The sequence below is a fragment of the Lemur catta genome, chromosome 7, assembly GCF_020740605.2.
Source record: "Lemur catta isolate mLemCat1 chromosome 7, mLemCat1.pri, whole genome shotgun sequence".
NCBI lineage: Eukaryota > Metazoa > Chordata > Mammalia > Primates > Lemuridae > Lemur > Lemur catta.
In genome coordinates this window covers 59,798,219-59,820,051 of record NC_059134.1, presented here as the reverse complement: position 1 = coordinate 59,820,051, position 21,833 = coordinate 59,798,219, and the positions used below count along the sequence as shown (strand labels likewise).

At 50.0% G+C, this 21,833-nt stretch overlaps 1 protein-coding gene across 1 annotated transcript in view; it reads right to left on the bottom strand.

Moving 5' to 3' along the window:
• Positions 1 to 869: 869 nt before the first annotated feature.
• The window catches only part of CLPB (caseinolytic mitochondrial matrix peptidase chaperone subunit B), a 141,809-nt gene continuing 120,845 nt past the window's right edge, over positions 870 to 21,833 (bottom strand). Inside the window, exons 8-16 of the mRNA XM_045555539.1 lie at positions 15,636 to 15,713; positions 14,316 to 14,371; positions 9,441 to 9,485; positions 8,934 to 9,095; positions 3,070 to 3,226; positions 2,206 to 2,279; positions 1,925 to 2,044; positions 1,592 to 1,696; positions 870 to 1,188 (exon numbers count right to left, since the gene is read on the bottom strand). Of these exons, the coding sequence (XP_045411495.1) occupies positions 940 to 1,188; positions 1,592 to 1,696; positions 1,925 to 2,044; positions 2,206 to 2,279; positions 3,070 to 3,226; positions 8,934 to 9,095; positions 9,441 to 9,485; positions 14,316 to 14,371; positions 15,636 to 15,713 (1,046 nt within the window). The 3' untranslated portion in view covers positions 870 to 939. The remainder of the gene's footprint in view (positions 1,189 to 1,591; positions 1,697 to 1,924; positions 2,045 to 2,205; positions 2,280 to 3,069; positions 3,227 to 8,933; positions 9,096 to 9,440; positions 9,486 to 14,315; positions 14,372 to 15,635; positions 15,714 to 21,833) is intronic.

The following is a 21,833-nucleotide window of genomic DNA, read 5'->3' as shown; positions in this document are numbered from 1 at the left end:
TTTAGATCCTCTGCTTAGTGACTAACATGCAGACTGTATAAATTGCATGTTTATTCCAGGCTAATTTTACTGGTACAGCAGTATAGACAGGGCTGAGGCAGACTCCACGGCCACAGGGGCAGGCCTGACCCATAGCTTCCCAGAGTCTGTGGCACTAGTCTCCTAAGGAGGCTCCCGCAGAGCTGAGCTTGCCTGGGCATCTGGGACTGCTGTTCAGTCACAGAGTACGGCAGGATAATGAGCCAGTCAGGGCCTCTCCTAGAGGGGCCCTATACTCACCTAGTCCCCAAGGCTGGAGAAACACGGTCTGGACTGATGCTAGGACATGGGGTAGGGAGGAGCAGTGGGCATAATATGGCAGTGGAAAGGGGAAAAGGCCTATTGGCTGAAGGGCATGAATTTTAGGGCATGGAATGAAGTGGCTACAGACTAAATTGTAGAACCATCTGTGCCTAGGCCTCTGCATTCTTCCTCCACTCCCAGTGATATTTTCTGGGGACTGAATTATATGAGGACCAGCAGAGGGTGGCAGGTCACAGCTTGGTCCCTGTCTTCTGGCCTGATCTATTCTTAGCTGCCATATTTCTGAGCTTCCTGGGAATATGATATAGCTCCAGTGACTATGTGGTATGGGGAACATGCTAAAAGATAATTAGGCTCCTCCCTCCTCCTTGCCTTAAAGGGGTGAAAAGACAGCTCCTTTCCTGCAGACTTGTTAGTAGATTATGGGCCCTTAACAAGGGGGCTGGGCTTGGGCAAAATTCCCGCCTCAGGCTTTGGGGTTGAGGAGGGGTCTTCCAGGGGCTGTGAGGAGGTAAGCAGGCCTTAGGCTGGGTAGAGAGGAGGTAGAGGCATGAGGGGAAGATAGGTCAGTTGCCATGCCATAGCCGAGGGGCCTTTATTGGATGCTGAGGGCACGTGTAGGCAAGGAGGTAGATGCTAGATGGTGTAGCACACCTTCTCAGGGTGTAGGGGTGCCCGGATGTCCAGTTTGCGGGTCTTGCTGTCCTTATCGATGATCTCCAGCCGCAGCTTGGGTAGACGCTTCTCAGCCTGGGGTGAGGGCAGTTCCGGGTTCTTGAGTAGCTGCTTATCCGAGTCCTCCACGGTGATGCGCAGAGTACAGCCCCCTGGCAGCAGGTCCTGCTCGTAGGCTGCTGCCAGCTGGTTCACCACACGGCGCTCTACCTGCAGGTGGTGGTAGGTGAGTGGTCAGCACTGCCTCGGCCTGAGCAGCCCCCATCACTTACTGCTAGGGCAAGTCGGAGACCTTCTCTGAGCCTGGGTTATCTCATTTGCAAAGCGGGGCTAACAACACCTAGCTTGTAGGATTGTGCTAAAGGCTTAATGACGTCAGTTTCTGATGCTCCCAGCCATTTCCCACTCCTGGGAGGGTTCTCTGGGCCACCCTCCAGAGAGAGGTTTTACTTGATCATCTTGTGTTTTTGGTTCTGAAGGGGCATCTGCTCTGGGTGTGAATTCCAACAGCCAAACTGTAGAGAGACATGCAGGGAGCCCAGGGATTGGGTCTGGGGGGCACTGGGGAGGGAGGTGTGGAGGTAGCTCACTTCTCTCAGGCTCCTATGCTCACCTCATGTTTGATGGAGCGGGCCCCATAGTGCACATTGTAGCCGTCGACCAACACGTCTGCCACCTCACGGTCCCAGAGCAGTGTGATATTGTGCCTTTGCTTGGCCTGAGACAGGTCAGGTAGAAACGCGTCTGCATGTGGGCCCAGTGCTTTCCATCTCTTGCCACTCTTCCCTGAGGCCTGGGCCTGTGAGAGATGTGCACCCCCAAGGCCCCTGGCCCCATACCACTGTGCTCCACCTTTTGGGGGATGGGGGTGTTCCCAGACCCATGCTCCAGAATTCCAGTGGCCAGATGTCCCATCCCCACCCATAAGCAGTCAGTCCCCTCTTACTCTCTTGGCCCAGAAGTTTAGTTCCTTGTTGACTAGCTGAATGAGCTCCGAGTGGCAGAACGGGAGGAAGTAGACTATCTCATTGATCCGTCCCAGAAACTCATCCCTCCGGAAGTGAGCCTGCAGGGCCAGGTTAGGGATGAGGTGAGCTCAGTGACCCACAGGGGGAAAGGGGAATTACTGGACCCCAGTGGGGAGGGGGTTTCCATATCTTTAGGATGGCTAAAGTCCCCTCCCCCAAACTTAGGCTCCAGCAGGAAGTACCAAGAAGGACCTCTTACTTTCAGGATGGGGCGAATCACATTCTCCTTGAAGTTCTTTGAGATGGTGATTTTGTCACTAATCTGGACATCCCCTGTGGAGTTAGAATCATAAACTGCTTACTTCCCACACTTAGCTTTGGGGGCTGTGCCTGCTGCTTAGGACTACCTATGAAAAGAGCCCTGTTCCTGCCCCTGTCTGTGTGATCCTGTTCAAGGCCTAAGGCTTTCTGGGCTTTGGCCTGGTCTCCTTGCCTGACTAGGTACTTTCTGAGGCCCTTCCAGCTCTCATGCGCCACAAAGCCTGGGGTTCCTTAGGGTGGGAGTTGTGCGAGGGAGGGCGAGGAGAGAAGAGTCAGGAGCAAGACTTGAGTTCTGACCGGAGGAAGCGGGGTGGGGGTTCAGTCCTGAACAGGCACTGCCTCCTGCCTGACGTGCTCCACCTTTTTAGCACTCTCCAGGGCCTGCCTATGCAGGAAGCTGCCCTGGGTGGAAAGGACTGTGTTCATTGCCATATAGTTTTTGACCTGCTGTGCCCTCGTTGCACTAAAGCACCTCTATCTGTTGACTGTGCATCTCTTTAGTCCCCTAAGACCCTGGCCACTTTCTGGCCCCTCACCCCCCTGGTGTAGCTCTTTTTATCCCTGTCTGGAACTGTCCTATCACCCAACAGACTTGGGCTTTCTTGAGGAAGCAGGGGCACTATCTCTTTGTCTGTCCCCCTCCACTACCTGGTATGGTGCTTGGTGTCTGCTCAGAGTCAGCTAGGGACAAAGCTGCCTAGTAGGACCCTCCCCTAGGCCCGGGACCCCAAATCCCATCCTTGTCCCCAGGAGATGGGCCGGTGGCCTGATCACTGGCCCAGGCTCAGGTCAGCCACCATACCAAGGTTTTCAGCAATACGGTTACGGCTCATCTCCAAAGCTTCCTGCCTCAGCTGCAATGCGTGCTGTGCGATCTCATCACTGGCCACGTTGGAGGTCATGATGAAGATGGCATCCTTGCAGTCAATCGTCTTCCCTTTTCCATCTGTCAGCCGACCCTGGGAAGGAAAGGGACTGTATAGCCTGGGCAGGCTTTAGAACTCTCAGTCTCACCTCATCCAGGAGGCCTCCCCAGAATGCTCCAGCCCTCCTCCTCCAAGCCCCAGCAGCCAGCTGCTCCCTCCTCTGGGTTCTCTGAGCACTGGACTCACACCCTGGCTGCAGTGCTCCCTGCAACTGCTCCAGCTACTGAGAGTGCCTTCAGGTGAGGCTGTACCTGCTCTCTGGCATCTCTCAGGGCACCCAACTATTCCTGGTATCCAGAAGTCAGTCAGGTTACCCACCCATCCATCTGTCCAACACACTTTCTGGAGGCCCCCTCTGGGCCAGGCTCTGTGTTGGGGGGCACTGGGGAACTCACTGAGCCTTCAACATACTCTTAATCTGGAGAAGCAGTGAGACCCAGGAAACATAGGTCAAGTATGATGATAAAGGAAAGCATAGCTGTTGCAGGAGTTCAGAGGAGGGTATTTTATAGGGCTATCGTGAGGACTAGATGTTGTCATACTGGTGAAAGGGCCTTAGTAAACCATGCTGTGCAAATGTTCAGAACTGTTATTACCATAGCAGATAGATCATAAATTTAAACAGGTATAATCTCCACATCTGTGGAGCTGCCATCAGGCCTCACAGAGGGACGGAAAATAAGGTTCCTTCTTTGACCACCTTGGGAAGTTTCCTTGGAATCTTTAGCCTTTTCTAGAAGTGACGTTGAAGGAGATATCTATACTAGAGACAGATGTGCCAAAGGAAGAGAAAAGGAGCAAACAGGAAGAGACAGAAGAATTATAAAAGTTTAGCATTCTGGGGCCAATCAGCTCAAGGGTACAGAGCTCCATCCACTCAGCAAACCTCAAGGGTATCACTGCATAATAGCACTTTACGGGATTTGTAACAAAAGCCATGATCAGGGACTCGCTGAGAGGAAGCGATGCAGTGTCAACGGTGAACACCGAAAGGCACTTCTACTTTCATTACAGGTGTTCTGCTTAGTGCTTTCCATGTGCTACTTCATTCCAACCACTAGAAAGTGGCTCCGCAAGGGCAGAGACTGGGTCTTGTTCATCACTACATCCTAGAACATGTTTGCCACAGAGTAGGTGTTCGCCACCTGCTTGCTGAATGCCTGAATCCTCACATCCACTCTCAGAGGTAGGTACAGGTATGGCCCCTACAAAGAAACTGAGGTTCAGTAACTTGTTCAAGGTTTCAAAGCTCAGATACAGTAGAGCTGAGACTTGAACTGTCTAACCCTGGAGCCCATGCCCTTCCCTCTGCACCTGGCTACAGAGGTCATACCAATGGTGCTGGATAAATGAGGCCTCATTTTCTTCCCCTCAGTGAAATTTTCTCAGAATTCTGCCAAATTCAGTTTGCATCCTTTGATCCTCACTGGAGAGAAGCATCTAGGACAGGTGCTAGGGAGAGGGAGACCTGCCTGAAGTTTCCTCTGGGAGGCAGACAAAGCATAGCTCCTGCCAACCTGGGAAACATGGCTCTGGGGACAGATCACTGACCTCAGCCTGCTGGCTCCTGCCTAGCCAGCAATGTTGGGCCCTGCCCCAGCCTCAGGGTTAGCCCTTGCTTCTAAAGCCAGTGTAATGGCAAACCTGCTCCTGTCACTTAGGGGCAAAGGAGAAAGGAATGTGCATCGACTGAGCACCTACTGCATTCTGGGTATGTTTTCCAGCTTTGCTTTACACTGGCCCTTGATACAGGCCTCTGAGAAAGTATAAGTTCCACAGTGGTCTTCTATTCACAAGGAGCCTGGTGATCGTGGTCCTAGAGGTGGTCACTTTCCTATCCCTGCCTTGGGGTGGGAAAGGAGAAGCAAGGGTGCAAGTGGATGTTCCTGAGCTTTTGCCATCAGCTTCTCACTCTCACCCCCTGCTTATGGGTTCTAATACAACAGAATCCACTGAGAGCAATTCTAGTTTTGGGGACAGGTCTGTGTGTGTGACATGTCCAAGCATGTACATATAACACTGCGTACGTTCCACACTCACTTCGCAGAGCTCATCCCCAAGGACTGAGTTCACACACTGCTGTACTGGCCAGAGCAATAACCCAGCAGCAATTTCATTCCAAGAGATCAAAGCTCTGCTCATAACTGGGCCTGAGGATGGGTCCCAGGTGGGCGAGGGGAGCAGGTGCAGTGCACGGCTGACCCACAGGGTGACTTTCAGTGCTCATATCTCCTTCTCCTCAGTTTCCTTGGCAATAAAGAGGTGTCCCAAAGAGGGAGCTGTCCCTGTCCCACCTCCCACCAACAACCAGAGCATGAACATGCTGGGTGCGGCTTGAATGCTCACCCCACGGTTACAGGGGTGCTTTCTCGCTGTTTCAACAGCGAGAATCCTTGAAGGGAGGAGAAGGGGGTGGGCTCCCTGGGGACCAGTCTCTTCCTGGGACTTTTGCCCTGGGCCATCAGCTGTGCAATCCAGTCATTAGTCCAGCTTGGTGTTATGGTGACTGTGATAGGGTTCCTGCTTTTCAGGGCGCAGGCTTGGGAGAACTGGGCTGGGTGGGAATAGGGGACTTTAACCTCACACCCCCAGCCTGGTTTGGTGCCCTCACTTGCTACTTATCCCTAGTGCAGCACCTACCACAGGGGACTGAGCTGCCTTCCGGCTGCCTGTGTCCCCCACTCATTTATGACACCGAGATGGGGACTGTGTCTGTTTTGTCTGTGCCCCTTCTTGCCCACACAGTGCCTCATGAATAAACAAATGGACCACATTCTGTTTGCCTCCCACTTCTCTAGTGATTTCCTCTTGACTCTTCCCTAGGCTCCGTTTGTAGCCCTCTCTTTGTCTCTGCCTGGGTGACAGATCTCATCCATTGCTGGGGCTTCCGTGAACCTCTCTGTGTTGAACGATTCCAGAATCGCTATCTTTAGTCAGACCTTTCCTAAGCTCCGGACCCGTAAAACTGATGAACAGCCTCTAGGACATCTGCATCTGGCTGTCGTGCAGGTATCTCGCTTTTGACAATGCCAAACCTCAGTGCCTTGCCCTCCTTGCCCATGTGCTGCCCATCCTGCTGTTCCCTGCCTCAGCTGATGGCCGCAGCAGCTGCCAGGTCACCCAGGCCAGAAATCTGGCCACTGGTCACCGCTGGCTCCTCCCTCTCTCCTCACAGTCAACCTCCTAGTAGTTTTTCCATCCCACGGCCTACCCTGCAACAGCCTGGGCTCCCCAACAGTCTCCTTGCTGGGGCCCCTTCTCCCTCCTGGTCCACTCTCTACACAGCTGCCCACAGGAGCTTTGTCAGGTGAAAATCTGACCATGTTTCTTTCTTGGTTAAAGTCTTTCAAAGGCTCCTTACTCTCTGCCAGAGAAATCCATACTGCCGTGCCTGGCATTTTAACTGGGCCTGTCTACCTCACCCACCTCATCTCTGCCACTCTGTCCTCATTTTTGCTCTGCGATACTGACTGGCTGCAGTTCCCTGAGAGTACTGGGCTGTTTCGTGCCCCTGTGCTTTTGCACGTTAGCTTTCTGCTGCTGGCCCTTTTCCACTCTGTTCATCTAGCACTTACTCATCTGTGGAAGGTCTGCTGAATTCCTGTTGAATTAAGTTAGTCAACAGAGCATTTCTCCTGACTTTGCAGGCTCTGGGAATGGTTGGAGTGAACGTGACAAGGTCCTGTCCTCAAGGAGCGTATATGCATAAATCTGGCTAAGTGAACTCGGATGGCAGCTTTGGTCAATGGAACCAAGAGTATCAGAAACTGTCAGTGGGGGTGGGGGTGGGGGTTGATGTGACAACAGCTGCAGGAATTTCTATCAACTCCCTAAAAGTCAGTCAGTGGAGTGAAGCAGTGGCAGCAGAGGGTAGACAGGGCTCACATGTGGGGCTGGTTGTTGCAGTCAGCAGTCGCCTTCCCTCTTTCTAGGCCAAGGATGCCATCAGGGGCACCTCTCCAGGGGTGCAGAGGTCAGACAGGCTGCTGTGCTCACCCTCCCTGAGCTGGGTGCTCCTGTCCTTTGAATGCTTCACTGCAGACTGACCTCTCTCTTTTGGCCCTAGCTACATGGCAGTCATTTAAGCTGCAGATTCTAGAACTGGGCTACCTGGGTTCGAATCCTCAATCTTCCCTTCCTAGCTATGTGACCACAGGCAAATAGCTTAATCTAACTTTACCTCAGTTTCCACATCTATTAAGTGGAGGCAGTAATAATAACTATCTTTGGAGAGTTGTTGAGAGGATTAAATGAGTTGATATGTGTACATTTCTTAGAATAGCGAATGGCACATAAAGTGCAAAATGCCAACTACTATACCATGTCTCCGTTCCACCTGTCTGCTAGGCAGAGTGCTCCCAGAGGGCAGGTGTGGGTCTGGGCCATAGCTGTGCACCTGAATCCCATCAAGAGGCTGGACTGGAGTGGAGGCTTCAGAGTACACATGTGAGTAGCTGAATATGTGACCCCAGAAGGACTGGCCTCTTCTTCCTCAGCAGGAGGTCCAGCAGGCTGGGAGAAGCTGAGCGGCTGGGTAAGAATGCTGGGCCAGGTGGGGAAGGCAGCAGGCAGCTGGTGGGGTGATTTGGATCTGGGTCTTCCTGGTTTGGTACTCGATATGCTGTTTGGTCTGGGGGAGTCCCTCCCTGTGCCTCATGTGACATGGCAAGCAAACCACCTTCCCATTTTCCCAGGGCTAGAAGAGGCCAAGTAGAAAAGGGGGCTGGACTCCATCTGGCCAGGCGCTGGCTAAGTAGCCACTGCATGGGAGGAGAAGAGAAGCCTCATTACTGGTTCAGCCCTCGGCTCCTTATGTTTTTTTTGACAGGGCAAGGCCCCTGAAAATGCAGAGGTCATCCTCTCCCAGGACCCTAAGCGATATCCCTCACCTGGCTGTGAATGGTTTAGAGTGGCAGAACTGGGGCTCTGAGATCAGATATACTTGTGGCCCAATCTTGGCTCTTTACACAGTAGCTCTGTGGCCCTGGGCACGTCATTTATAACCTCTCTGAACCTCAGTTTCTTCATCTGTAAAAAATGAGATAATTTCTACCCTGCCTGGCTATTAGCAATAATGTCTATAAAGTCTTTAGTACAGGTCTAATACCTAGAATGTACTGAACAAAAGTGAGTTCTTCTCTCCATTTAGAGCTTCCCCCTACTGAGGGGAAGGCTGTCTAGTTTGTGAGGAGCCTGGAGCTCCTCAGAAGAAAAGGGCTCTGTGAGCCAGAGTATTACCATCTCATCATTAGCAACAATATTAGCATTTTTAAGAACTGGTGGGGACAATGTTTGACACACAGGGAGGAACAAGAGCTATTTGAACCACAAGGGTTCTTGGAGCTTATCTGATCCAGCCTCCTTGTTTGTTACATGATGTCCCTGATGTCTAGAGATGGTGACTTGCCAAAGTCACAAAGCCAGTCAGGAGTAGAGCTGGAACTAAAAATTCAGGTGTCTTTCTCATGGCACCTCTGCCCCACTATGTCTCTCTAGAAGGTGGCCTGGGCAGCCATGACATTTCAACTCCTGGGCAGTGCTGGTCTTCCCTTGAGTGCCCCACCTGGGTCCTGGTCCAGAGAGAGGCTAAGCCACATCTGCTAAATGACTGAATGCACACATGCGGGGAGCAGCAAGTTGAGGAATGACCAGATAGCCTCTGGGCCCGTGCTTTCTGCTGTTCACAGCCCGACACCTCCAGGTGTCCCCCCACTGCATCCTGGTCCAAGCTGACTCTCACCTCATCAAACAGCTGCAGCATGATAGTGAGCACATCCGGATGGGCCTTGTCTACTTCGTCGAAGAGCACCACAGCATTGGGGCACTGCTTCAACTTCTTGGTCAGCTGGCCACCCTCCTCGTGGCCGACATAGCCTGGTGGGGACCCAATAAACTTGGCCACCTAGTGGAAGGAAGGAAACATTCTAGGAAGGCCTTTCAGTGCTTTTAGTTTCCAATATGGGGCATGTGTGGAAAGATGGCTTTATACACTATTAAGACTGCCTGTCTCAACAAGGATGGCCGGCTGTCTCTCTCCTGGTGTGGCAGCAAGATGGGAGGGCAGACAGAGAAATCCTACGCACAACAGATCAGCAAACCTGCTGCACACCTGTGCTCCCAAGGACAAATCCCAAGGCTGCTGGAATTATCTGAGGCCCAAAGGCCCAAATGACAAGTCATATGAAATACCAAGGCAGTCATGTTGACAGGCCCCCCACACCACGGTTCACGGAGGACTCTCACTCACCTCATGTCGCTCCTGGAACTCAGACATGTCCAGCCTGATGAAGCCCTGTGTAGAAACAAGCAGGCACCAAATCCATTTGCAGGCAGGAAGGTGGAAAGAAGGGTTAAGGAGGAGAGCATCTCGACTGTTCCCAAGGTTTTCAGACCACACCAACCCAAGATCTTCTATCTCATTCTCACGACATGACCTCTTTTCTGTCTACTCACCTCCCACATGAATCCCTCATTCTCTACCTTACTAGAGGCAAATCATGTCTCTGACCTTCTAAATCTGATTCAGAATGTCTCTTCTTCCAGGCAGGCTTCTACCGGTCTGATTACCACATCATCCACCTACCCACCCATCCCACATTTCCTGAGGGCATCCTGTGTGTGCTGGGCACTGGAGCTATAGCAGGAAACGAGTCTTGGTCTGTGTCCCTGAGGAACACCCTTTCGAGTGGTGCAGACATGGACAAAGTCAGTCACCCCCAGCACCCAGCATGGACTGTGATGAGCAATAATTATCCAATGGTTCCATAGTGCTCCGCAACCGTGTAAGTCTGTGTGGGGCACATGTTCCTTTGTTTTAGTTTAGTTTTCTTTAAAATGAATACATCTTTTAATTTATTTACACTTCTTCATTTCCTTTAAAAGATAGCTATAACATAGCTTGCAGCCCTTCTGCCTCCACCATGGTCTGAGAAGTGATTTCCAGGGAAGTGGCCCCCTGGGGTAAGGGCCATGGTTAGCCCCAGGGGAAGAGAACACCTTGTAGTGTTTGAGTTAGAGTTAGCACATGTGGAATGCCCACTCCTTTTCATAAAGAATTAGCTGATTAGGGAGTTGTGATGAGGGCATTCACAGGTGCCCTGTCTACCCAGCCAGACCAGGGTTCCCCACTTCCCCACTTGGCTTCTCTCCTACTGGCCCGGGCTTCCACCTAAGGAACAGCGCTCACTGAATGCTGCTTCTCTTGAGAGCTGGGGATGACAGAGTGCCAAAATCCTCAGAGGGGGTAGTTAGCTTGGCCACTGATCAGAAATTCACTCAGTGGGAAGAGCCCTGGGGTTCTGCCCCTGTCTGTGTGGCCATGGACATGCCACACCCCCTTTGAGCTGGTTTGTTCCTGTGTAACACAGGCTCTTGGCTCCTCTTCCTGCCTCATCAGGGCCTGAGGAGAGGACCTGATCCAAGAGGACAGAGAGGGCTAGAGCAGCTATTAAGGCCACATGGGGGAAAGCACTGCTATTGGAGTGCATGGGGCATGAGCCAGCAGGATTCCCAGAAGGTCCCCAAGCAGCTCAGCCAAGAGATACCCAGGCTTCAGGAAGGCTGGGAGGATGGCCATGGGGAAGCAGGGAGTGCTGCCCAGAGGGAACAATGGGCTGTAAGCCACAAGACGGGTTTCTAATTACCAATAGCTAACATTCACTGGGTGCTTACCATGCATCTGGCAATGTTCTAAGCAAGCTACAACGGGCTTAGAACATGTGCAAGTCTATGAGGTAATTACTGTTATCACCCCCACTTAACAGATGAGAAAACGAAGTCATAAAGTAACTTGCCCAAGGTCACCCAAGCTTGGCAATCTGGCTCCAAGTCTGTGCTCTTAGCCATTAAGCTATAGTACCTCATATTTTCCCTTCTGCCAATCAGCTGGGCTCTTGGCAGTCTTCGCCTGAAGGGTTCTGAGCTTTGTGCCCAGATGTCAGTCAATGTCCCAGGATACAGGGAGTACAGACTCAAGTGCTTACTTATGTCAAGTGACCTGGGCTCTCATCCTAGTTCTTCTAATGATTTTCTATGTAACTTTGAACAAGTCTTTGGGCTTGATTTTCTTGGCTGGAATCATTTTGGTTTCACATGATCTTAGCCTGGGGTTATCTACAAAGTGAGGCAACAATAATAACAGTAACATCCAATATGTATTGATTGCTTACTATGTACCAAGAAAGGTGTTTAACATTTTACATCATTAATTTGTTTAACCTTCCTAACAATCCAATGAGATAAGCATCATTTTTGAACCTACTTTACAGATGAGAAAACAGATGTATACAGCGGTTCCAGCCAACTCCACATAGTAGGGTGGAGTTGGGATTTGAACTCAGGCAGCTGGACTCAGATACCTGTTCTTCATCCCTTCATCTTACTACCACTATAATGGCAAGTCTTTTGGGCTCTGCCTCAAGATGCATTTACAGGACACCATTAAGGTTCTCTCTCAAGGATTATTATTAACTCTAGTAATGAAAGCTGCTCAATTTGGGAGAAAGAGCACACAGGCTAAAGAGAGAAGAAAATAAGCTCACAGGTAGATCTGATAAAGAAATTATATAAATGTGCAAACAATGATTTGTGAGGCAGCAAGGTCTGGAGCTATTAGTGTCTCTTTACAAATGAGGAAACTGAGGATCAGAGAGCCAGAACTAGAATTCAAGGCACTGGACTCCCAGGCCAGTGCTCATTTCACTTTATCAGCCATCTTGGGAGGCAAATGAAAGGGAACTCCTGTTTGGTAAGAGCCTGTTTTACACTGGGCCCTGAATATGACACTTTCCATACATCATCATTCCTTAGGTCCTGGAGGTGTCAGGTGCACTGGTTGGACAGCTTAAAGTCCAAGACACTCTTGAATTTTGAAGGCAGATCTCCAACATGCCTGTCACAGGGCCAGAAAATGTGTATGCTAAATACAGATTCTGTAATGAGTGGGCCCACAGAGCTGGTACAGGTAGAAGTTTTACAGAAGCACCACCTATGATTTAAAAATAAAATACATGGATTTATTCTTATGCCTCTCGTGTCCCTATGTGAAATAGGGACAAACTGACAAGTTTACAACCTTGCCTCTAAGAACAATAGTATTGAGTGAGAAGTTCAGATACTGGACTCTAGTTTTACTTCTTCCCCTAACAAGTGACCTTAGATAAAGGCCTCCTAATGCCTTTAGTAATTAAGGTCTCAGTTTTCTCATCTGAAAAGTGGGTCTAATTTAGCATCTATGCTATCTTCCTCACAGGATCAAATAAGAGAGTAGATGGGGTGCTGCTGAGGAAAGTATGAGGCAATGAATAAATACAGGTCAAGGGAGTAGGCACTTACTGTATACTCGATCTCGAGCTACATGCGACTCATATTATCTCACTTGTTCAAGATAACCTCACATATAGGATTGGATAGCTTTACCTTAAGGCAAAGAGCTGAAACTTTGAGGGGTAAAATAATATGCCTAGGGCCAGTAGGAAGCAGAAGGACTGGCATTTGAGCCAAGGAATGGCCGGCTCCATAGCTCTGCCCACCACAGTCCACTGCTTCCAAGGGGTGATGGTGTTACTTCCTTCTTCTGGGTGAGGCGAGTGTTGAAGGACGCCATCATCATGCCTTTAGGACATCCTGCACTGCTGTAAATCTGTCTCTCAATTAAATGTGCCAACTAAAAAATTACTTGCATTATTAGTCTTTTAACAAGCCCCTTCTTTCTACACCAGCAAGTCAGCAGATCTCTTCCTTCTACTCCCACTGTGTATGAAGACATATGAAGACAGCTTGGATAAGGAGATTATAATTTGTAATTAAATATTAACCTTTCTGATAGTATTAAAATTAAACCACTCAGAATTCTTCATCTCTAATCAGGTGGTTCCTGCCTGTAACTGCATCTTCCTTAATAGTCCTGCTAGTTTATGGCCCTTTCCAGAGTGCTAATTGTTTCAATCGCTGCCAACCTGATGAATTGTCTTAAAAATGCTATTCTAGTCAGAGCATATTAGTGGCGGGTGCTACTTCTTGCCTGCCTGCCTGTCAGGTAGGTCTGCTCCAGGTTTGGCTGAAGCACAGCATAGCTCCTGGCAGAGCCAGAGAGGCTTAAGAGGCTTCAGTCAGTTATCAGGCAGAGAGTAAGCTCAGAGGGACACGGTCTGAGCTACCTTGTTTCTTTGGCTGCCAGGCTTTCTGGGAGGTGACAGGGAGCAGAGAAGACAGAGGCAGAAGAGGACTCTGTGCTTCTGGGGCCTCTTGGCTGGCAGAGGCCTAAGCAACTCGTCATCACCTTGGCTGGGGAGGGTTCTCAAGGAAACTGGGCAAGAGCATCTGGGCAACCTCAGCAGTGGGCAGGGGGACCTCAGCTTCAACACTGGGAAGGATGGTAGAAGAAGGTTTGGCTTTTGTTGAATGTTTCTGTGTTCTCTCTGAGGATTGTGTTCGTTGCATGAAAGCATTTCCTGTCAGCCTAGAAAGTCAAACTGAGCAGCCTTGGAAAGCCCAAGGGTGAACAAGTAGGGGATGGGGATGGCTCTCCCCTACGGAGACCCAGCCATGGGAGAAGGAGGACTATGAGCACTTAGGCTTAAGGAACAAAAAACCATGTTTAAAAGCTCATGCAGGATGGTGAGAAGACATAAGGCATCCTCTTATTCCTATGTGTTTTCTCTTACAGCCTTCAAGACTCCCTCTAGCACAGCCTTGACTTCACTGGACAGTAGGGTGTGTTTCTAAAGCTGCTTTCCTCTCCAGCTTGAGCTCCTTCGGGCAGGGGGAGTGTCCTCGTAAATGCTGTATTAGCAGCATCCAGTACAACACCTGGCACAGGGTAGATGGTTGAAAACGTTGTGTGGATAAATCTCATTTGGTTCTCTCAAGAGCCCCGACAGTCAGGCAGGGCAAGGAACATTATTTCTTTTTCATAGATGAAGAAACTAAGGCACAAAGAGATAAGACAGTTTTCCCAAATCTCTGTAGCAACTGGTGGCCAAGCTGGGGCCAGAGCTGAGGCCGGCTTCCCAGGCAGGGCCCATCTTTTTGATTGGCTATGACCAGATTCTGAGAGCCTCAGATATTTTTGGGACAGCTGGTCTCCATGGCCTGCAGATCAGGCCCAGGTCCCACCTCTTACCTTTTTGGCATCTTTGTGCATATATTTGGCTGTCTGCTTGGCCAGCTCGGTTTTTCCTAGTAAGAAAGAAGGGAGAAGAGTTGGGTTAGGATGAGATGACCATCTGCTGGAATGAAAGAATACTAGAAATGCATGAATGCTGGAAAGAATATTGATATACCCTATGGATGGAATGCTGACGCTCAGAGAGGGTCAGCGACTCTCCCAAAGTCACCTAGGAAATTCATGGTGAAGCTGGGACCAGAATCAAAGTGTGCACTGCATCTTGATTTTTCTGTGGATGGGGATTGAGGCCTTTTCTCCCTAGCAGCATCCTAAGAGTAAGAGGCTGACTCTTATAATCCAGAGCCAACTTGTCCTTTAAGTCCAGCACAAACCTCACTTCTCCTAGGAGTGCCCTGACCTCCTGGCTCACTGCCCTGTATCTCTCAACGCTCATGGTCCTATCATTCAATTCAGCCAGGCCTTGGAACCTCATGCCAAACAGAGGCTTGGAGGGGAGGGAGAGTACTTCTCATTGGCTTTCCAGCCCTTCTTCATAACATAAAGAAGGAATGACAATACCAAAATGGTGGCTCTGAACGGCCATTTGGTATGATGGTAGAGCCTTTGGAAGTTACTGTCTAGCATGGAAGTTTTAAAGTTCTATAGTATTGTGGTCAGGTGGTGGTAAACTTTTGGGGCCCTACATCTGAGGGAGAGGCCCATGAAGATGCTGGGAGGGGAAAAGGAGGCAACTAAACCATGAAATTCCCCATCAAGACCATGGTGGGAGGTGGTGGTGGAAGAGAGCGGGGTCTGTGAAGGCACAGAGTGAGGGGATGAGAATGCCTCAGATAATCCAGTCCAGCTGGCTAGAAAAATACCCAACCTATTTTACTGCAACCAATTTTGCTATGCACCTGGCACTGTGCTGGTCATCAGGGGCCTTCTTTTGCTTTTTAAAGCTAGGTTGTACTGAATGTGGTTGGTGTGCTGGCCAGAAGAGGTGTTTCAGCTGTTCCCGAAGGGGAGGTTCCGGGGATGCAGAGTGTCTGGACCAGGGCTAACAGGTTCTGGAGGGCCTGGTCCTCCAGGTGAATTAGTCCTTACACCACAGCTTCCAGAGGGAGAGGCATAACTCTAGCTCTTGATAACATGGCAGATGGTAAAAACCACAGAGCATTCTTTTCTTGGGGGCTCTATAATTTGGAGGCAGTTGTTTTTGGAGCTGGGAGTTGAACTAGAGGGGGTCACGTGGCCCTGGCCCACAGCAGTTGGGGCTTGGGCTGGGCACTCCCCTAGCTTTCCTTCCTCACTGGCTGATATGCTCCCAATTACCTATTCCAGAAGATCCCAGGAAGAGGAAGACCAGAGGGTGTTCTTCGTCGTACCAGCCATTCTCCTTCCTCCGGATCGCTATGGCCAAACACACAAGACGGGGAGGGAGGCAGATAAATCAATGACACAAAAGGCAGGATAATTATCACTAAGTATACAATATGTTTTACTGCTCTGCGCCCACTCAAAGTCCTCACTACCATTAGTGCTGCCTAATCTGATTAGCTGGCAAGGCCCCTAGAGACACCTAATCAGGTTAGCATGGATTTGGAAAGCTGCCCAGAGCAGATTTCGGATAAAGTTTTCCAGGATGAGCACTCAGCGTTGCCAGGGAAACTGAAAGGCGGGTGGATGGTGAATGGAGGTGAAGGGGGTGGGGGATTGGTAAAGGAGAATTGAAGAGGAACTTTAGCACCTGCTGGTTACCAACTACTTATCATTGGTGGGAGTGTGGACCTGCCTTCTATGCAAACAGGAGAGGCAGAAGCCCATGGCAGGGCCTTGGGGATCTGGGGTGTGGGCTCTGGACTCTTTCCTATTTGGGGAAATGGACATCTGGTTTACTGCCTAGATCAGGAAGTGGAAACATAGCCAAATGCATTTCCTGGAAACCAATCAAAGGTAGTGTGCAGCTCGGGGCATGGAAGGGGTAAGCCATTTGGTTAGCATCTCTGCTTACCATGGCCTCCAGTGGTGGGAGGAGGGGGAGTGTGGGGAGTGGGACGGATCTGTACTAGTTTCCTTGGGGGCTTAACTCTGCTACAGCAAGACTTGACCTCTCCTCTTTAAGAGAAAGTATGTAATCAAGGGCTAAGCACTCAAGGTGAGAAAACTAAGTGCTTAACTACAGAGTGGGAGAATCAGGCACAGAAGCATCACTCAAGTATAAGAGCAGGGGGTGAAGCTGGGCACAGTGGCTCACATGTATAGTCCCAACAACTAGGGAAGCCAAGGAGAAGGATGGCTTGAGGCCAGGAGTTCAAGACCAGCCTGGGCATCATAGTGAGACTCCATCTCTAAAAAAATTTTTAAAAAAATTAGCCAGTGTGGTGGCATGTGCCTGTAGTCCCAGCTACTCGGAAGACTAAGGAAGGAGGACTGCTTGAGCCCAGGAGTTTAAAGCTGCAGTGAGCTATGATGGCGGCACTGCAATCAGCTTAGAGTGAGACCCTATCACTAAAAATAAAAAAATAAAAAAGAGCAGCGGCTGGAGTGAGGCAGAACCATAAGAGGAATCATTTATTAATCATGCTGTGTGCTACACATAATTGGAAAATTCACCAACAATGTATTTATTCAAGATCCACACAAACACCCTGAAAGGAAAGTATTATTCTCAACTTCATTATACTGAATAGGAAACTGAGGCAACAGATAAAGAGATTTGCCCAAGTGATACAATTAGTAGATGATAGAGTTGCTTCTCTCTCTAAACCTGTCTTCTTTTTTAAAATCACATATGGCTGCTTAAAGTGAGTACCAATTTGGGTTGCATTAATGGAAGCATGGCAGTAAGAAGCAGGAAGGAGACAGGGCACTGTGTAATGTCAAGCTCAGTCTGCAGATGAAACAACATGTCTGGTCTGGTCCCTAGGGTGTTGGGAGAGATTAGCAAAGGGATATATATCAGGGACATGGGCCTGGAACCCTAGTCAATCAAGAAAGAGCTGACAATCTTAGGGATGTGCCTGCTAGTTTTGAGGTGCCAAGATCCTAAATATTAACGCTATATACTACGTGGCTGGGTTTCAAAGAAGTGACTGCAGAGGTCAGAGAAGGCTCTCTGGAAGAGGTGGAACTGAAGATGGATCACAGAGGCTGGGCAGGATTTGGAGAGGCAAAGGTAGCCATGTTAGAGGTGTAGAGACAGGAATGAACAAGAGCAGTAGTAGGTGGGATCAGATTATGGTCTGGAATATTTGTCTTAGGAGTTCAGCTCCATGCTTGTGGTCTTTCTTACCTCAATCTCTAATGTTGCTATCTAAAGTACTATTTTCTGTCTAGTTCTTGCCTCAGCAGAAACAGACGGAAGCTGTGCAACCTCATGGACATCAGACTAGCCACTTGGGCCTGCCCAGAAGATGCTGGGAATCTTGGAAGAGGATTGGGAAAACACTCTCAGTCCAACATTTCCCCTGGGCTAGAATCCAGATCTTCTCTAAACTAACTAGCCCAGGTTCTCTGGAAGGGTTGGCTATAAGGGGAAACCACAGACTTTCGGGTAGCTGAATGCTAGGGATGAAGAGGGAGAAGTCCAAGCCTGGCTGAGGAGGGCGTCCCTGGTGTCCCGACAGAAACAAGGAACTGGGGTGGGAGGATTTGGACAAGTGAAGGTATTAAAATGGCAAAGGCTGGACTGTTGTGAACACTGTGTCTGCACATGTGTTTATGTGTGTTGGGGTGGGGGTGAGAGGGGCCACATTCTTCTAAAAGTTGGCTAAACTGAGAATGTAGGTTGGGAAGAAGCTGAGCATGAATGGTGTTCAGGCTTCGTGGGATACTGAGAGAGGCGGATGTACCCAGGCATCCCCTCAGGTGGCCTGGGGGGAATTGGGTTCCCCAGGGTATCATGTATCTGAGGTTCTGATCTTGGCTTTTCTTTCAGAGTAGCATCCCAGCCTACTGAGAGCTGCACACTGCTGGGCTGTGCAGTACAAAAAACACCATGGAGAATGTGGAATTGAATTATGCCTGGGGCCATCTTTCCCCCTTCTTTTCTAATAATGCACCTGGGAGAGAGCTCTTTATAATGCCAGGCAGACTCCACTGCACAGTTGTCCCTGGTCAATTCTGCCAGATCCAGGGCATGAGTCTGGGGTGGGCCTGATGTGGGGGCCCCATGAAACAGGCGAAATGCCAACCATTAAACAATTACAACTCTGGATATTTCTAATAATACTGAAGAGAAAAACAGCCAAGCAGATGGAGTCCGACAGAATGAAAAATGGAGGCGGCTAGGAAGGACTGGAGAAGGTGGGCCCCAGTGCATGGGGCTGGCAGGATGGCTGAAGACCGAGGCTGGGAGCCTGGAGGCTCCTGGCAGGCCATGGTAGAGGCTGGGACAGACAGAGACCGGGATGGGCCCACGAGGGATGTGGCCGTAGGTGTTTAGTGCTCTCAGTGTGGACCAGCAAACACACAACTTACTCTGGGGCACTTCATAGTCTATTAAGAACTTCTGTGGACATAATTTCATTTCAGCCTTGTTATGACCATATGAGGTAAGCAGAGCAGAGGAACTTGATTCCCATTTTATAGATGAGGAGATATGTACAAAGAAGTCAGGTAACCTGCTCAAGGTTACACAGGTGCATAAATGAAGACCCTGGGCTTTAATCTGGCTGACTCTTCGGCCTGTACTTTAGGAGCTAATAGGAAGTAGTGAGCCGTCCCCTGCTGGCTTTCAGATGCCAGAGTACCTCCTCGTACCCTTGCCTCACCTGGAAAAAGTTCCCTCTGTGGTCTTTCAATCTGGCCTGCTCAGCCATTCAACACATGGCCTCAGGAGCCCCTGTCCCCAGACCCCGCCCTGACCACTGTTCTGGGCTCGAGATGGTATCAGGGCCCTCTGCACAGGCAGCTTGGCCTCCTTCCCTGGCCATTCCCGTCTCTGCAAGTGCCGACCAGGCTCCTCTGCCTCCCCACATGCTGTACCAGTGCTCGCCTTGCTCGTGTTCTGCCTTCTGGCCACGTCTGTCACTACTGGACCACCTTAAAGCTCACCTGCAACAACTCTTTTCCATTAACTCCACCACATCACATTTGCTCTGTTAACTCACAGGTCTGTATTCTCTGGTCTGCATTCAGCTACAGGGTGCAGTGGTGGAGCAGGCAGGAGTCACACGATCTAGCTTACAGTCCTGCTCTGTCACGGTTGACTGACTTCGAATAAAATGCTCCTTTATAGCCTTAGTTTCTTCATCTATAAAGTGGGAATAGCCATACATGCTGTGTCAGCTCCACGTGGAGATGAAATAAGTTAATGGTTATGAAGGCAATTTTTAAGTTGCTGGGGCACCTACAAAGAGGCTGAAAATAAGGCTTGTTACTTTGAGGCAAATACTGTTATGAAAATTGTGGGCTCTAAATGGAGTGGGTACATCGGGAGAAGTATGGGAAGAGCCATTTGTGCCTAAAGGATGAGAGGGAGATTGCCAGGCAGTTGGGGGTATGATGGACATTCTAGGAAGAAGGCCCCATCGTGTGCAAAACCGAAGAGAAGCAAGAGCTGCCTCTTCCTCCCACCCCAGGCCTATGCCTCCATCCAGCTCAAGGTTCTGGGCCAGTCTGGGGGGGCTGACTCATCTTCCTTGATAAGTTCTAGTGATCTAGTGTGGGAGGGACAAATCTGGAACATGTTTGTCCCATGCGTGTGGCATCTCCTAGGGGATCCAGTCCTTCAGAGGGATTCTCATGGTTGAGAGTCACCCAAATGTCTATCAGCAATTTCCTGACTACTGCTTATAGGTTTAAGGAACATGGTAAGTACTTAACAAGGGCTTACTGACTGAGTGGATACTGGTACCTTGGGTTTGGTGGATCATGAGAGAACATCTGAGTAAGGATTATTCTTTCTGCAGGCAAAGTATTGCTGCTGAGTGGTTAACATCTTACAAATGCAAAGAATAGCTTTTGATAAGCCTGCTCATCCTGTGTGTGTGTGTGTGTGTGTGTGTGTGTGCACATGTGCACACAGGAGGTAGGAACCACCTGAGGGAGCAGTACCCTTCCAGAAAGGTGGCTGAGATGAGACTGTGTTGAGGAGGGGCAGAATGTCAAAACAGGCTCAGACTACATTCACTTGAATTCAACAAGCTTGTATATACCTGTGTGCCCAACCCTAGGGGAAGTTCCTGACCTTTGGAGGGCCCTGAATCCAGAAGGAGGACTAGGGAGGGCATCTGGCAGAAGGCCTAGGTCTCCAGTGTCTCAGCAGGCAAGGAGGAAGGGCAGTCCAGGCAATGAGAACAGACAGACAAGCAGGGATGCCTGAAGTTACATGGTGTGGGGGAGGAACTGCAAGTAGCTTTGTAAGCTAATCACTCTCACTACCTGGATGTATTTCTCAGGTCAGAAACCAGGACTCAAAGGGAGGTCCAGAAAGGTGCAGGGCTGGGAAGATTATGTTTTTGGATGAGTCGAAGAGGGATGTGAAGCACGAGATAGCGTGGTGCGCCCTGGTGGCCATGTGGGTGATGCTGAGATTCTGTAACTCGGGCCAGACTCCAGTAGAGAAGAGCAGGTGAGGTAGGAGAGCCTCCTCAGGGGAGTACGTGGGCTTCAGAGGGTTGCCTGGGACCAGGTAGATGGGTGTCAGGGTCAAGTCCCTGGTCAGAGGGAGCTCCAATGAAGCTGTCAGGCGTGTGCTGGTTGACCTGCTGCCCAGGGGAGGCTTCTCAGAACACGTCTGGAGAATGGCCTGCCTACCCAAGGGGCCAAAGGTCAATTAGTATGGTTGTAATAAACTGTTTTGCTACAGTCACATTCCCAGGATGCTTGTGAGCTACTGGAGAGCAGGTGCTACAACTTCTCTTCTTTCCTCAGAGCATATCATAGAGATGGACAAGGGGCTTTACCAAATTCATTAATTTCAAAAACCACATGAAGCATCTACTTTGAGCAGGGTGCTGTGCCAGGAATTCAGAACACAAAAACGATTAAGTCACGGTATCTACCCTCAAGGAGCCTGCAGTCAATTGCTCTTGAACTGAGTTAGGTAAAATAAAAACCACCAGCGTGTGGGAGATGGGCCGGGATGGGGTGAGGGGAGGGCCAGAAGGGAAGGCGTGCAAGCAGGGAGAGTGGCAGCAACAAGTGCAGGGAGGAAATCAGCACAACATGTGCAGGGAGGCAGAGGCCGGCTGCTGTGGCTGGTGTGTGCAGGCAGACGGCAGCAGCAGCTGTATGCCAGGTTAGGGCAGCAGGGGCCACTCAAAGGTTTTAAACAGGGAAGTGGCATTGTTAAACATGTGTTTTACAAAGATCACTCCAGCTGGTGAGGACAACTGATTCTAAGGGAAGGAAAGGAGGCAGGGAGACTGGTAAGGAGGCCACTGCTGTGGTTTAGATGGGGAGACAGTGATGTCCTGAGCTAGGGGTTTGGCACTAGGAACAGAGGGGAAGGCCAGGTGTGAGAAGCGTTTAAGAGGCAGAATGATAGAACTTGATACTTAATGGGCTGTACAGGGGGAGGGAGAG